Below are 17,783 nucleotides of genomic sequence, written 5' to 3'. Positions count from 1 at the left end.
AGGTTCTTAAAGAACTAAGAGCCGAAATATTTACTAGTTGGTAATGTATCAAATACTTATTTCATGCAGTTAAATACAAATTTATTATTTAAAAATCATACAACTTGATTTTCTGGATTTTTGTATTAGATTCCGTCCCTCACAGTTGAAGAGAACTTATGATACAAATTACAGACCTCTACATCGCTTGCAAGAGGGAAAACCAGCAAAATGGGCAGTGTATCAATACTTGTTCTCCCCACTGTATTTATTAATTTTGGAGCCAAAAGCAAACCCGGGCTTGTGGCCCTCCACCTCCATGTACTGCAAAGATTGTTATTACTAATGTTTATCAGGAATTAAATGGTGAGAAACTGGGAAAAATATCCGATTTCTTGAGCTAGGTAAAGTTAGGGATGTCCCGATCCAGGTTTTTGCACTTCCGATCCGATACCGATATTGTTTTGCATTTCCGATCCGATACAGATACTGGCCGATACCGACCTATCTGAGCATGTGTTAAAGTTTAAAGTTATTTAGCCTCCTTACTTAGTTTTCAGACTCATGTTGAAAAAGGTTTTATTACTCTTGATAACAACTAACCAGCTGAATTAGGTGAGTTTGAATAACACACAACGGTTGGTAACAAGAAACTGACCTGTTTATTTAGTGACAAACACAAAACATTATAAATAACAAACACAAATGGCATAGCCAGTCAGTAAAACGTGCAAATAATATTGTACACTGTCTTGAAAAAGCAAAACACACAAACAACCTCAGTGGAAAATCCCCCAAATCCCCCAAGCTATTAGATGCTTTTAATGTTTCGTGCATTAGTTACAAAAATTGTATAAAAAGCCTCTCAGGTTTAAATAAACGACTATTTCAGTATCAAGTTAACATTTTAAAACAGTAAATAAAATACTCCAGTCCCCATTCTGTATCAGCAGCTTTAAACTACATTCAATTCATTTAATTTTGCGAATCAACTGTTAAAGTTGTTAAAATTGCACCCGATATTCCATAATTTCCCTTCTGTCTACTATCGACATGTGAAAGTTTTAAAACTGTTTTTAAGATAGATTCAAGTCAAGATTTTGCCGATTTAGGAGTATTTTAGATAAAAAGTTAATTAGGTTCGCTTGGAAGGTTCACAACAGTCTACTAGGCAAGTCTTCTGCTTTAAGATGGCAGCTGTTTACTAACGCATCTAGTTTTCAATACTTCAACGTTGCTAACGGCGAGTAGCATCTAGTTCTATATACATATGATATCTATTATCTCCAGTAAAACGTCGTTGACGTACAGTAGTTTGTAGCGGCTGTCAGCAGCAGTCAGGTATTCTTGTGTTTTTTATCCAGCGGCATGAGTTGAGCTAAAGCCGTGAGTTGAGCATTGGCATTACCCTGGTCTATGACAAGCATAATGCTTACTTTCGGGACGCAATGCGGTCAGTTTCTCATTGCGTCCTGAAGACCGCGCTACTTGACATATTTCAATAATCGGAATTTGGATGTTTGTGAACTGTTCTCGAATCTTGCACGGCCGAATCGCTCAAGGATGTAATGACGGCTGGACATGTTGTACCATGGTTCTAAGTGTTGGATGGTGCGTCTTTACTTACGTGAGATAATGGATCGTCATCCAGAATGAATTCTTCGGCAATGACTCTTGTTATTCCCTGGGCTTTGGGACTGTCGAGTGCCAGTTTGTCACGCACAGCAAAAGTTTCTGCCAGTGTTAGTTGCGTAGGACCTTTCTTTTTGTCTTCGGTTTTCTTAACATATTCCTCATATTGTTTGTGGTGGTTTTTCACTAAATGCTTGATTAGGTTGGTTGTATTAAAACTTCTTACAGCTTTACTACTACGCTTGACTTTATTGTGGCATATGTTGCACTCTGCCTCTTCGTCTTTGTCGTCCTTTAAGGTGAAATGATCCCACACAGCTGACATTTTTACCGATAAAGTCTCTCGGTAATTTGGGAGAGGGTAACGTAAATGTAGTGTGTTGAAGGTGTGCCGTAAAATGCGAACCGGATTTTAGGGAAACCGAAGCAAAAACTGGAATGGATTATGTAAATAGGTGCGCTGGAAAACCGGGACCGGACTTTAAAAAAAAAACTGGATCGGAAGTCTGTATCGGATTTTTCCGTGTTCCGATCCAATACCGATGCGCATGTTTTTTGCTTATATATGCGTCCGATCTGATCCAAATATCGGATCGGGACATCTCTAATTAAAGTAACACTGTTAAAATGGTTGTAACCTTCGGTAGTTAAAAATTAAAAACTGGTAAACTTTTTCCCTTTCTTCTTCCATGCTCCGTTGAGATAACTCTGTTTCTGTATTTGCACAATGTACTAATAAAATTGTTTTACTGAATCAAGTAAGAAGAGAATATAGTGTGCTACATGAGAAGAAACGAGGGAGCACTTAAATCATAATTTTAAACATTTTTTTATTTATTCCCGATCATGTACATCAAAGAGTAAATTGATATTACTTCTTTAAATGAGAGAAAATATTAATTATTTGTTCTTCTGAGACACTTAGTGACCCTAGCACTAACCTGTTAGCTGAATGGAAATGCCTGGTGACAGCTCTAAATCCACTAAATGTTTTGTATTCAAGGACATATCTTTCATCATGATAAAGGCCCAATCTTAAAGTGTAGGAACTTGACGCTATCACTGTGCATTAAACATGTAATAGTCTTCTATGAGATTTTATTCCACTCAGTTCCATTCGTTTGCATGAGCCCCTGTATTGACTTCTTCTTTCATTGACGCCAACGCAAAACCATTGGTCAAATACGATGTTTGTTAATTTGAAATATGCAGAGGAGGGCAAGAGTATAAACCAAGGAGAGAATAAATTGTGACTTGCTTATGAGAAATGTCTGAACGCTCCAAATTTCTGATTACGTCGGGAGCCTCTTGAATCACCATAGCGCCGGCGGCTGCAACTGTGTGAAATCTTTGAGGCGCACTTCATTTAAATTGCCGGACACTTAGGCGACCCACAAAGTGGACACATCACGTGCACTAATATGCATCCTCATGCATTATTCAAGCAAGCTGAATGTATTCAGAAGGAGTTCATTTCATTGTGTCCTGAGAAGGGGTTAACAGTAATGGAGGCTACCAGGAACTCTCCTAAGATCAATAAGGGGCAAATTTGACGTCCCTCAAAAAAATGAAAAAAAGAAGAAGATAAAAAAAAAAAAAAGAAAAGAAAAAGGTGGATTATATATTTTTTCTAGCCAGACTCCTTTTAGGGTTCAAGGCTGCTTTCTGTGCTGCCATCCCAAACTGCTTACAGTAAGAGGATTGGTTGGTAACAATGCAATCTTTAATTTATGATAAACTCCCAAAGAAACAGGAAGCTGTCTCCCTGGTGGAGGCTGTTACAAAAGCAGACAGCGACGGGATGCAGAAGCAAGTGGAAGAAGAGAGGATAGATAATTGAGTGGTGGCAGACAGGCCCAGAGAGATACAAATAAAGAGGGTGATTAAGCTCAGCGATGCAGGTAGACTGCCAGTCTACACATCTAGACAATGCATGCATGCAACCGCTGTTTAGCCCTGCACGCTGACGACTTAAAGCATAGAAGCAGCTAGACATATTTAGCAAACCTTTTTTTCTCCCTTTCCTGATGATAACGCACTTAAAACCCTTCTGCCTCGCCTCAGCCCATGTGACAGCCCGCGGAGTGTCTGCCAGCAGTGCAAGCGAGGCGTAAGAAAAGGGGTCGAAGGGCCCATCCGTATAAGACGAGATGACAAGCCTCTGAATTAATTAATGTTTGTAATTTAAAAGTAAAAAAAAAAATCCCCGGTGAAGAAAATATGTCTAACGGCAGCCTTAGGCCTTGTGTGGTAATTAACTGGAACATAAGACTGGAATACTCTCCCTCCGCTCCCTCATCTCCTTGTTATCCATTTCCCCTTGCAGCGTGACTTTTTCCTCTCCGTCTCATCGTTTAATTCCTCTCTGGATGCTCTCCTTTCACCCCTTCCCATCATATTTCATGCTTCCTCTGTCTTTTACCTTCAAAAATTCTGATTGTGCAGTTTGTCATTGTGAACCCGCCTGAAGCCTGCATGTATGCCTCCTGCAGGAGTTGTGAGCAAGCAGGTTTAGAGGACCAGACACACACAGACACAATGACACAGAGACCAACAGACAGACTGAGAGATAATGATCAAGATTCAGCGGCAGAGACAAACGATGAAAAGACGAACTATGATTAAAGAGTCGGATGGTTTTCATTACTGAAATGACTCAGTGTTTGTGTGCGTGTGTGCTTGTTACCAAATGGATTTGGCAAAAAGACATGGAACTCCATGTAAATTGAGGACATTTTTCAAGTTGCTATTAATCATGCTAAAATCACGTGCTGGCATGCGCACATATTTGGGTAGGCACCAGACCGACAGTAATCAAGTGACTAGATTTCTGTAACCAGAACTATGCCGGGAATACAGTTCTTTTGATTGTGTACTTCTTGAGCTGTGGCTTGTAACACCTTCTGTGCATCTACTGTCAATGGATTTATTTTCAATCATTCCAAAAGCACCACTAATTGTTTGTTATGTCAGGCCTGGATAGGATACGGATGTAGTAAAACATCCCGAATACTATTTTATCCTCCCTACACATTTATTTAAGCAAATGAGAAAAAAAATATTATGAACTGCTGTATTAAAGTAATCACTCAACCCTTTTTAGAGCAAGAGACATTTTTTGGCAATTTAAAAAAAGAATGAAATAAAACTCAAAGACATGGCACATAAGTGGACATCATGTCAAGTAGGTCATAATCTTAACATTTGGTAAAACAGTGTAACCTAAAATATTAATTATACTATTATATTTATTTACTGTAATTTTCCGAATATAAGGCGCACCCGTGTAAAATGCGCACCCCAAATTTACTTGTAAAATCTAGGGGAAATTATTGTACCCGTTTATAACGCGCACCCTAATTTTAGCAAGAAAACAGAGCTCGTGTACAGATACAGAAATGTCATTTCACTGACTGGTGAAACAGCACAAGCATAGCACATTGGTAGTTCAAAACATTACCATAAACTGACAATATTTACGGTAATAATATGATTTGACAACTTCTCCAACTTACCAGAATCTAGGAGAAAACAAAACAGATGTGACTTTTCTTTTAAAGGCTGCTGTATAACTTGCTCGTTTCATCATGATGAATAAATGTTTCTTCCATGGATTGATACGGTAAAATGAAAGGGAGAACGTAAGTCGGAAATCTGTGAGAGCTCATCGCTGTCAACACGACAGTAGCAATAGGAACTGTTGTTATTTGGGTTTGAGTTTCCCGAGGGACAGATATAGTTGACGGACACACACAGGAAGTCTGTGTGCTTACGTTTGTTATGGTCCGAGTTGCGGAGCTGCAATAAACGTTGACTCAAATGAGCTCAAGAAACTAAATTCTGTGCTTTATGAAGAGTGAAAAAAGCAGAATTTAACACAGACGAAATCATTCGGCCGATTAGAGCGAAGTATTACCGAAATAAAATGGTGATGTCACGTACCGTAATGGTCGGCAACGGGTCGCCGCATACGTTTCTTCAACACAACGTGGCCGTGTCAATAAATAAAAAAAAAAAATCTGTATATATTATATATATATTTATGTCTCCATCCATGTACCCGTTTACAATGCGCATCATGATTTTACAAGTTGATTTTGGGGGAAAAAAGTGCGCGTTATATTTGGGAAATTATGGTAGTAGTAATCCTTATTTTTTTTCATTACAGTACTGATTTTATTAATGACTGTATATTTTTATTAAATGTTAATAAAAACAAATTTGATCAAATTAAAATTAATTTGAACTAATTTACTTCATTGCCTGACACTGACAACGATAGATTCATTTAAACTGGCAGTGAGTACTCATCTTTGAGTGCCATTGCAGTGCTAAAATCCATTTTGACTGCAGGGCTCAGGACTGCGACATTTTGTGACTAGAATTAGAGCCAGTATGAGTAATTTTTTCATCTACTCGCGGCCATTACCATTGCGGGTTTTTTTTGCTTACAAACTCCTTCACGGTTAAATCCACTAGTTGGCGGTATTGTAACAAGCTCGTTTGCCAAGGGAAAATACAACAGAAGAAAAAGAAGGTGGAGGTGAGGCTATGTGAAGGACGGGTTATAATTTGGGTAGCGGGAAAATTCGACAGCACTTGCGAACAATGGCAAAACTACTTTCTTTCCAACAAACCCGCCAGCAATGTTTCAAAGGAGGCCGATGAGGGGAATAAGTCTGACTCCCGGGCGCGATATGCGAAAGTCATCGCCGTTGAGCTGAAAGCCAACACACAGGGCGCAATGCGACTGCAGTGGCAAGTGACAAGTACCCACCCCCAAACCCTTGCAACTTTGCATGTCGATTTACAATGTGCACCCTTGTTACAATGTGCACCCCTGAATCTTTTGCTTGCGCTCCTAAAATTTCAAGCAAGGGGCCACTGTGCTCCTAGTAAAAAAAATGTTACTTTGAAGCCCTAGAGTAGACTGTCCAAATGGATTGTATATGTAGCACCATCAATTGCAGCCAGTGAGTTAAATGAATTCCCTAATATGGGTTAAAACCACTGTTAAGAATATTATATAAAAACTTAGGTGTCAATCACAGACAACCGTGTACTTCACAATCTTCTTGCCCTAACTTTGGTAATATGTAACAGTCTGTCCGGGAAATTGTTTGGAATGGAAAATTCACTCCAGACATCATTTCAAGTGGCGTCATATCACTGAAGACAATTACTCAATGAAGACTTGCAGTACTTTCTTCAGGCTGATTAAAGTTTCATTTATATCGCGCTTTACCACAGACTCCAGTCACAGAGTAGTGTGGAGTTTTGTTTCGTGTACTTTTTCACCACTGCAACCATTCATGTCTAGCGTCAGATCAGGCTTAAAAGGTTTTGCTCATTCGCGGCGTCTTCCTGCCTGTAACCTCCACTACCATCAACAGGCAGCTGACAATAGCGATGCTTACTACAAAATGTTCATACTATATCATGTATTAATGCTTTGCTCAGCGCTTTGAGTGCCTTGATGGTGGAAAGGCACTATACAAGCCTTTGTCCATTTATCATTTAATGCTTTGACAGAAGTGACTTAAAACTTTTTGGCAGACAACGAGGTCATTAATGAGTAACAATGTCAAGTGCTTATGGCTCCAAAGGTGTGACAATGTAGTTTTTTAAGAGCGTGACTGTTTCTCTGTTCATGACACCCATCCTTCAAGCTGAATTCAGGTGAGACGAGGATCACACCCAGAATGGGTCACAGGATTCACTCTCACATGTACTGTCTCGGTGAGTTGGAAGTGACCACTTCGTCTGCATTAAAGTCAGACAAACGTACCAATCACTGATGTACAGAAAATTCTGATGAAAATATTTGCCCAAAACTTGACTAAAAGTGTGCTTCTTGTTTCAGTAACAGAAGAAACAATTAGCAGAGAACATGAGCTTTCTACTTCAGTTAGCTCTGTAGCGCTGCATTGCATGCTGGGAGGAATGAGGCACGATAGCAATATGTTGTACGACAACAGTGTTGACAGTAGGTGGCAGCAGAGGTTGTCTAGCTCTCCAGAGGGAAGTGAGAGATTACATTGAGCAGATGGCCAGATGAAACTTGCTGAAGCGATAAAGCTTTGCAGTGAATTGGTACAAAGCTTCATGGTGGTTCATTTGCTGTATGGCATCATTAAGTAGTCTTGAAGCCTAAGAAGCAACAGGGTTGAGAATTCTATGGCTGTTTGTTTCAGAAAATTATCTGAATGTGCTTGTGTTACTATACAAAACGCAATGCAGCGCTATAAGGATCATTTGCTACTTTTTTTTTTTTTTTTTTAAGAAATAATAGTTTTCCCGCAGTGTTTTGGCTTTAAACGGTACACACTTTAAGTTGCAAAAATATTGAAAAAATATACTATATTTAATATATATTATATAATATAATATATATTTAATATTTATATATTTAAATATATATATATATATACAGTATATGTATATATATTGCCCTTTTGGGGGGTGTGGCCTTGCAATACTTTCGCCTCTGGCACGTAGTCAAGGTCTTGCTACCTGCCTACTGTTTTTGTTTTTTCTAGTTTTTTTTGTTTTGTTTTGTTTTTTTAACCTAAACTTGCTTTATACAATTTATTGGCCAGCAAGTGAGCACTCTGGGCGGGCATGCAGTTTCTTGCAGTCTAGGGCAAGAAGGGAACTCACATTCATTTGAACCAATTTGGAAAAGTGCACAAAACAATTCAGTCACAGAATTTAACTTTCAACCATAAATAAATTAAGAACTATAGTTTTTTTTTTTTTTTTCTGGTTTTTGGCATTTTCGGTTTAGGTGCATTCCTAGTACCCAGAGGCGATTGCTCTAAGACTGCAAGTGAAGCTTAGCGTCCCCTAAAATGTCAAACCAAATTAATGATCAAATGTATATTCTTGTGTGTACATGTCACTGACTCCGGGCTACAAAGCGCTCAACATTTGTTCAGAATCAGCTTCTTATCACTGATTACGACGTGGCTTTCTTTTCATTCATTCGTGCAGCTTCAAAGTGCTTTAAACAGTGTGGATGCTGAGCGTCTAAAGAGTTGAGAGTGAGTTTTTCCACTGCAGTGAAACGAGTGAGTAATTGGATAAATGCTGCGCTTGTCCCACCCATCGGACGTCCAGTGTCTCTAGGGGTCTATTGGGCCATGGGTGGGGCTCAGCTGGCCCGGACGCTCAGTTTCTTTGCATGGTGACTGGATGATCTGTCTGAGACTGAATCCCTTTTTGATTGACAGAGAAATGAGAGAATCAGTGAAATTGTAGTGGAAACATCTGCTGGAGAATTTTGCAGGTATAGAGAAGAGCTTCTTTTTAAAGCGGCCTCAAGTCCACCACCCGCAACAGCATGGGCCAAGGCTGGTTAAGCAGCCTAGGCCAGCTGGCCATTGAGAAGACACTAGTCAAATCCCTGGAAACAACGCCTCGTTAATGGAACACATAATTTTCTTGAAAAGGAACAGAAGGTAGAGTTATGTATAAATAAATGGACACATTTTACGATGTAGGCCGAAATTGAGCTTCCCCCTCTGTGAAAGACCATCATCCGACACCACCAGTACCAATATACCATTCCAAACCCTAAACCCCAACCACCTCACTGGGCCACCTAATACTATGATCAACTACTGATCACAGTTCTGTAAAAGTGGTCAAAAAGGAATATTGATAACATGTTAAATTGAGTAAGGCAAATTGAATCTTTATGCACGTTTAGGAGCATGCTGATCATCCATAAAAGTACAATATTCAGAGTTTACCCAAAGAGCGAGGTGACAGCTGAAATAGAGAGCTCACGCTACTCTCTTTGTATTCACATTTTGAGGTTCACGACTCAACCAGACGCAGTCTGCTGGGTTGATGTAGGGTTACATATATTTATAGCCTCGGCTGCTGTCAATCAAGTTCCCGAAAACCCATTTTAATTCCCCTTTGCATCTACTCAGACGCGTGTACCTGCTGTTATCTGTGGGATCTTGAGCACGGAACAAGTCTACCAGCCTGCAATTAGCACACACTTACATCTGGGTCAACCCTGCTTGATATGAAACAAAATAGCAAGCAGCAAACCGTAAGGTGTGCATATAAGATGTCACACTTGCTAGAGGAACTGCAGTATAGTCATAAATACAAAACTGCCACAAAATTCTGACTACATGCATGCACACTCTAAAAGCATTTCATATGATAGCTTTATTTATAAAAAGTCATAATAGTGACAATTAGAGGTGTGCAAAATTTCCGATTCTTAGATTATTCGCGATTCGGCCGTGGAAGATTCGAGAACGATTCACAAACATCCAAATTCCGATTATTGAAATATGCCAAGTAAAGCGGAAGTAAAGCACACTCAGCGAGCCGCGCGGTCTTCCGGACGCAATGAGGAACGGAGCGAGAATAGCTAAACATCATGCTTCTCATTACCCGGCCCCTCGGGTAATGCCAATGCTCAACTCACGGCTCTAGCTCAACTCATGCCACGAGATAAAAAAAAACACAACAACATACCTGACTGCCGCCGATAGCTGCTACAAAGTACATCCACATGTTATGGTAGATATCATTTATATAGGACTAGATGCAATATAGATTCGGTAGCGTTAGCAGCACAGCTACAGAAAGCTAGATGCTGGCGTTAGTAAACGGCCGCCATCTAAAAGCAGTACACTTCCCTGCAAGGCTTTTGTAGCGAACCTTCCAAGCGAACCTAATTAACTTTTTATCTAAAATACTCCTAAATCGGTAAAATATTGACTTGAATCTATCTTTAAAATAGTTTTAAAACTTTCACATGTCGAAAGTAGACAAAAGGGAAATTAACAAATAACGGGAGCAATTTTAACAACTTTAACGGTTGATTCACAACATTAAATTAATTGAATGTAGTTTAAAGCTGCTGATACCGAATGGGGACTGGAGTTTTTTATTTACTGTTATTTTTGTATATTTGTTTACTGTTATATGTTAACTTGATACTGAAATAGTAGTTCGGTTTAGCCTGAGAGTATTTTTGAACAATTTTGGAAAAAAAAAAAAAAGGAGGGGGTACATCAATAATCGTTTCATAATCGAATCGGAGCCTCTGAATCGTCATCGAATCGTTAGGTGCCCAAAGATTCCCAGCTCTAGTAACAATAATAGTTAGAGGATGAATACTTTATGTTCACCATTTTTAGGGTTGCGGTTTGGATCAGACAACGGCATTGCGTTACTGAGATTGTTGAAGGCTGCTTCTAATATTTTGATATCTCTTGTGTGTTCCATGAGAATTATAATATAGGAAGTCCCCGGGTTATAACGTACCCGACTTACGTGATTTCGACTTTCAAACACCAGAGTCTCCAGTCATTGTTTTTATTTTTCATTAATGCATTGAGCAGGTAGTACTTCCGCACGCAAGTAAAACCGCATGCACACACGAAGAAGACCATATTTGCGCGCACGAAGAAGAGCGCATGTACAATGAAGAAGAACGTATTTGCGCACATGAAGAAGAGAGCACTCACACACACTAGGAGGAGCCATTCGCTCCCACAAAGAGGCAGGGGAAAGAGCTACAAGCCTGCACGCACATCTGTTGCTTGTGAAGCATCCACAGAGGCACCACCTGTATATAACACCTTTTGGAATGTTTATTGTGCATTTTCGATTGTGGTCAAATACTTTGGGCAAGTTGATGTGATGTTTTTGATGATGTGCGAATGCGAAATGATACATGCTAATCGTTTGTGTTGATTGTTATTGCTGTATGATCAGCTAGTTAAAAACGCAAATTTGAATTGCTGTTATTGAAGATGATTTTTTTTTTCAGTTTTATTGTGCAAGTATTGGTGTCATGAACAACTGAATAAAGTCAGCAAACCACAAATACGTCTAACTGTCATTTCTTTTTTTTTTTTTTTTTTTTTTTTTTTTTTTTTTTAAACCTGTCCTGTTCAGCTGTTTGACAAAGAGAATGGAAGTCTAAGTGCCCGGATTCTGAACAGTTTTAATGTTTCACATTGAGAGTCTGACATACTCCCATTGTGATCATTCAAAATACCTTTTTATTATGACAAAGCAGCGAACAGGAAGGGATTATGGGGGGACAGAAGAAAAGAAATACAAGAGAAGAAAGAAAAGAAACACATACACAAACAACAACAAGAAATACATTGAACATCTGAACTAGTTACTAATATGCTGGTGCTATCGTCAGCGAGATGTATTTCCGGTTTACACCATGTGGGGGCCTATTGGCCAGTGAAAGAGGAGAATGGGGGTGGGGGTGTCTATAAGACTATAAGCTAAGTGATTGAAAGGGGTAGAGTGTACACAAATCAGTTCTGTGATCTAGAACCCAGTAATCGTGTGAATCTCTTATGAGTGTAAGCCTGTTGGCGACCAACCCTACGCCGCCGCATCGCCAATCCCGGCACCGGAACCCCTAACCCGAGCATGCCCTACCACATCCAGCAGCACGCAAGCCCCACCGGGCGCGCGACAGCCACGCAGACGGGCGTAGAAACCACGCGGGCGCCAACCCAGGGCTACGGCCCCCACCCAGCCAGCCCGGGGAGGGAGGGCGGGCGGGGGGGTGGGGGGGGCCATGCGCAGCCCATCCCTCCTCCCGCCGCCCAGCAAAGGAGCCATCGTCCCCCCCCCGGGACCCAGGGTGGTCCCCTGGGCCACCCGCGCGCCCATCAACCGGCCTTCAGGGATGGCAGGAGGGGACGCATCACCAACCCCACGCCTACACCCACCCCCGCCCGCCCACCCGGGCCACGAGCCACAGTCACAGCCCCCCAACCGGCACGGCACGCCACGGGACCCCCAGCGGTCAACCAAGCCCCAGGCAAGGCAGGGTCCCCCGCCGGTGCAGGCGACACCCCGCTGATACACCGGCGCCCAGCCAGCGACCCGCGACGGAGCGCAGGGCGGATGCCCAGCCAGAGAAGAGAGGGGAAGGCGGAGGCAGGAGAACGCCCAGGAACTGCCACGGGGCGATGCAAGATCGGAGATCCGACCCCCCAACCCACTCCCGCAGCCGGCAGCCGAGGCAGAGGGGAGGCCACACCCCGGGAGCCACGCCATATAGAAAAAGTGTGGGACCCACCTACCACCCTATTACTGTGGCTGCCAGGTTCCCGACTGGCAGCCATCACCCAGCACCGTGATGGGGGTGTGAGGGGAGGGTAGTGCAATGTATGCATTAAAATAGGAGAGTTTGGCTTGGGGCAGTGGGACCGCAGCATGGAGTTTCTGCCCAGCCGCCCGTCCCACCGCCCTTTGCCGGAGCTCTCCTGTGGAGTATGATGTGTGTGGTGCATTTAAAAAAGGTGCAGGGATGGCGGGGCCTGTGGTGAGGAGGCAGCCGTGAGCCCCCCCCAACAGGTCCCAACCATCCCACAACCTTGGTGTGTGGTGCATTAAAAACAGGGGGGAGTCGGGCTGGGACTGTAAAGCCCCGTCCCAGCTCTCCCCGGAGAAATGTATGAGCATGTAAGTGCCAGGGTGAAAAATATTTACAGTGCCGAAGTGAGAAGTGCGTGAGTTAAGAGGCAGGCTCCCGCGGGCGTGGCCCCGTCCACCAGAACCACCGGCCCCAGGGCGGAAGAAGCGTCAGGGCCCCGATCAATCCCCGCCCCAGACCACCCACGGCACCTCCGCGACCGCCCACCCCCCTCCCACCCACCGAGCACCCACCCCGCACCCCGAGCAGGCGCCACACCAAGCGCCGGCGACCAGGGGGCGTCCACCCCACTGGCAAGGGACAGCAAGCCTCACCCTAGGCCCCGCGGGCCCCAAGAGGCCCCGCTGACGACCCCGCCGGCCGGGGGGCAGCCTGTCATTTCTGAGCTTAGTTTGCTGTCTAGCTAGCTGTGTTGGGAATAACGCCGTTATAAATAACGCCGTTACATAACGGCATTATTTTTTTCAGTAACGGGGTAATCTAACTAATTATTTTTTTTCGCCGTTACCATTACTGACGGTCAAAAGCGGTGCATTACTTACGCTGAATAAATTGAAGAGGGGTGCGTTCAGGTTCGAGAATAGCGCGTGTGTTTTGTTTTGTGCTTTTTCTTCGCAAAGATATACCACACAGGACGTGCTGGCACTCTGTTTCTTTAATAGCACATATAACTTCAACATTAACACAAATGTACGGCTCTCAACAGACCGTGTCTCTAACTTACTCCCGCATCAATGTGAGCAAAACAATATTGGCGCCGTCTGCACTTTAGGGTGCCTCGGATAATTCTGTATCAGAATATTACAGCACGTACTTCCTATGACTCCAGGCTATTTGTCCCTGCTCATTCAATTAGACAATGCTTTCCAAAGCTTGCTAACGTTTCTGTGTTTACTACACCTGAATGCTAGCCTCGTTCCCATCCCCCACTGTCAGCCAGCAAGAATGCTGCTTCCATCTTGAGGACGGCAGACGCTTTGAGGATGACAGGAGGAGTAGGGGGATGAGGCTACCTGAATGCACCACCTGGATAGATGTGATGGAAGTGATTGTGATTGGCTGAGGGTTAGAGTCATGTGTCATGGTAAGCCAATCAGAGCCGGTGTTTTCACACACAAACCGCAACAGCGTGTGCGGCAAACACAAACACGCTAAACAGATGCAGAGGGTTATGATGGCAGAGCATTCAGAGGAAAATTTGTCCTTTACGAGGTGGAGATATAAACACTATTTCAAGTCAAAATACTTGAAGTACAGTAGGCTATGTCTACTTGACCAGTTGTCTCAGGTTGTGAAAGTTAGAGTTAATTGATTAAACTCACTTTATATTGTTTACTCCTGATTGTTAATTTATTATATTATTTACTGTTTATTTTTGTTGCACTTCAAGTGTAGGATAAATCTGTTGCTGGTGAGGTGCAATAAATATTACAAGGTTCTATAACACAACTACCTGCCTGTTCTTCTCTATTCAACTGACTCGAATACTGCTCAGAAAATTTCAAATTCTTTGACATACAACAACTTCTTTTTAAGGTAACGGAAATAATTACTTTCCCTGATAACTAGTTACTTTTACTATAGAGTAATTCAGTTAGTAACTCAGTTACTTTTTGGAAGAAGTAGTGAGTAACTATAACTAATTACTTTTTTAAAGTAAGGTGCCCAACACTGCTAGCTATGACTTAGCTCCAACAACTTGGTGAGGACAGCACAATGATATATAATACATGTTTTTGGATCATTATTTTTTAGATTTAGTATTATTTTGGGGTGTTTAAAGGGTTAAGTCCGATTTACGCAGGAAATCGGGTTACGTCGCCAGCGTAGGAACGGAACTCGTTTGTAACCCGGGGACTACCTGTATTAGAAAGTAAACTACAACCAGAACAATAAATATTGCTCAATGAATACCCCCAACTGTGTCAATAAAAAAAAATAGCATTTATGGCTTGTATAAAGGTAGAATTGTTTATAAAGCTCCTTCACTGGCTTTAGATAAGACTTATGGTATAGGTGAGGTTATCAATGTCACTCAAATCAAGCAAAGCAACTCCAGCTTTGTTGTGAACATTCAAATTAAAAACACTTATGCCGAAAAAAAGGAATACAAAACTACCCCGGAACTACCTCAAAATAAAATATTGTATCTACACATCAGATACATTGCCACATTGTAAAATCCAGCCTTTTCCTACCCTTTTTATAGATATCATACTTTGTTTTTCTGGACTGTGTGCGTGTAGCGTGTTCATGTTTATGCAAAACAGCTAAAAAATTGAATATCCCTCTCAGGGACTAATAAAGTGATTCAATTGCAAAAAAAATAAAAAATAAAAGCATCCTCCCGCTGTTTAACATAAACTGGGGGGGGTGTCCAGGGACCAAATTACTTTGAGGTGAAAACTTGTTTCAAATGTAATGGAATTCAGCTCCTCAGGTTTCTATAGATAACACCTTCATGAGAAAAGTAATGCATATGGAGGTCACAGTGACCTTAACCGTTAAACGCACCTGCAGTATGAAGCAGTTTTGATACACAGCACAGTTATTAAAGTATTTATGAAGTGAAGGAATGAATTCTTTACAAGACCAACCTACGACAATGTATTTACCAATAGACAAGTGGAAATACAGCTTACCCTTTCCCCAGAGCGTGGCCTCTTTTTTGGCCTGCTGGGTGCAGCATCATCTTTAGGGTTAGTGTCTATGGCCCAGTAGGAACCCTGTGAGAGAACACCAATAAAGCAAACAGTTACATTTAATGGCAGCAGTTCAATTTGAACATGGCAATGAATTGGGTGTTTGCCTCACCAATTTGCCCACTTATATACTGGGAGATAAGTGTGTGTGTGTGTGTGCGTGCGTGCGTGCGTGTGTGTGTGTAGGGGGATTATCTGTGTTCATTGAATGTTGTTTTAAAATAACGGTGATGTAACATGTAACATTTTATGATTATTGTGAAATCGCCGTTGGATTTTTTTACTTTCATAATTTCCAAGAGTGAATCATTTAATTTTAAATAGGTAGTTTTCAAGAGATTTATGTCATTAAACATCTATATTCTATTTTACATCTATATAGTTATCTATCCGTGCTGACAGATGACACACTGGACTGGTCACAAGTCAATCACAAACATGGCACTTAATTAAACATGATACCTTTATTACCAGCTGTGTTTGCTGTACAATTCTTATGAGGGTCGGGGGTTCAAACTCACAACAAGGGTGTTCTTTCCCATCCGCAATCGCTTTTCCAGCAGTGGCATAGCAATATAGCCCAAATAAACAATGAGCACGAGGAGTAAATCAATTTGCACCTTGATTTCCTCCCGGTATCCCACTTTAATTTTCTCTCCTTGACTCCCACAGAGGTCCAAGGCAGCAGACAAGGAATTTCAGGCGGCTCATCCAGGCCGTGTACACACACACACACACACACACACATACAACCCCCCCTCAACACACTCCCATATACACACACAGATCCCCCTTCTTCACTGCCTCCTCTCACTCCTCCTCCTCTGTCTCTCAGTCCCACATCACTGAACAGTACACAGCCAATTAACGTAAGCACATGCATGATTTAGCTTCTTGCCTCCCTCAATGGCTTCAAACAGCCCATGTTACATTCAAGTTCTCTACCACCGTGTTGAGATATTGACCACTTCGATCCGAGGTATGAATTAAGGTGCCGGTCAGGTCTGAACCAGGCTAATCAAGGGGGAGCTGCTTGCTTTGTATCTTTGTAGACTTCCACTCAAACTCAAGGATTCATTCTGAATTATTTAAGCCTTCTTCCTCCTTAATCCATTTTTCAATGGCCCCAAAATCCCAGCAGCATGGCACAAACCCTGATGTGGCACGAGGGCGACTAAACATGTGAAAAGTAATGGCAACCAAGTGGGAGATTGACTTACTTTGCCAGGGTCGTCTTTGGAGCGAGGCACTTTCAGAAAACACTTGTTCAAGGACAGGTTATGTCGTATTGAATTCTGCATAGAGAGAGGGAGAGAAGGAAGGGAATGCTGTGAAAAGAAGTGACCCAATAGCAGGGTTGGGGGTTTATACTGTAATCAACACATTTGCACTTCCTCAAAAGAAATACTACATTCACTGTATTTGCAGTCCTTTCCTTAGAATTCTGTTACCTATTCAAAACCATGCAATATTTTGACATCGTACTTTAACCTCACAGTGATTTTTAGGAAGTGATTTTCATGTTATTTGGAGGTTGGTCAATATCGTCAACATCAATATATGATTTTTGCATGACACTACTCGAACAAAATGGATGAAAGATATTTAACATTGAATCATCACTGTCTTTTGTGTGAGGTCCTCAAATAGAGAGACAAGCATCAGTGAGGTTAGACGGTAGAAAGCATCCTGGTTTATGGTTGTGAGGAAGGTATAGGCTAATCTTGTCCGAGATTAGAAGTAAGGCAAGCTAAACCAGAAATTTCATAGAGACAGACAACCATTTACAGTGTATCACAAAAGTGAAAATCGCATTTCTGCAGATATTTAAGTATATCTTTTCATGGTACAACGCTGACAAAATGACACTTTGACACAATGAAAAGTAGTCTGTGTGCAGCTTATATAAAACTATAAAAGAGTTAATTTATTTTCCCCTCAAAATAACTCAAAATATAGCCATTAATATCTAAACCCTGGCAACAAGAGTACACCGCATGGGAACTACCTACATCCCCAAATGT

At 41.8% G+C, this 17,783-nt stretch overlaps 1 protein-coding gene across 4 annotated transcripts in view; it reads right to left on the bottom strand.

The window, feature by feature from the left end:
• Positions 1–17,783, bottom strand: part of LOC130906086 (forkhead box protein J3-like) — a 142,651-nt gene that overhangs the window by 43,460 nt on the left and 81,408 nt on the right. For all 4 annotated transcript variants that reach the window (XM_057820031.1, XM_057820024.1, XM_057820017.1 and 1 more), the window contains exons 3-4: positions 16,980–17,054; positions 15,700–15,783 (exon numbers count right to left, since the gene is read on the bottom strand). In XM_057820031.1, coding sequence (XP_057676014.1) covers positions 15,700–15,783; positions 16,980–17,054 — 159 coding nt within the window. The remainder of the gene's footprint in view (positions 1–15,699; positions 15,784–16,979; positions 17,055–17,783) is intronic.

This window comes from Corythoichthys intestinalis, chromosome 2 (assembly GCF_030265065.1).
Source record: "Corythoichthys intestinalis isolate RoL2023-P3 chromosome 2, ASM3026506v1, whole genome shotgun sequence".
NCBI classification, from domain to species: domain Eukaryota; kingdom Metazoa; phylum Chordata; class Actinopteri; order Syngnathiformes; family Syngnathidae; genus Corythoichthys; species Corythoichthys intestinalis.
Note: the sequence above shows the minus strand (reverse complement) of the source record. Positions and strands in the feature narration are given on the sequence as shown.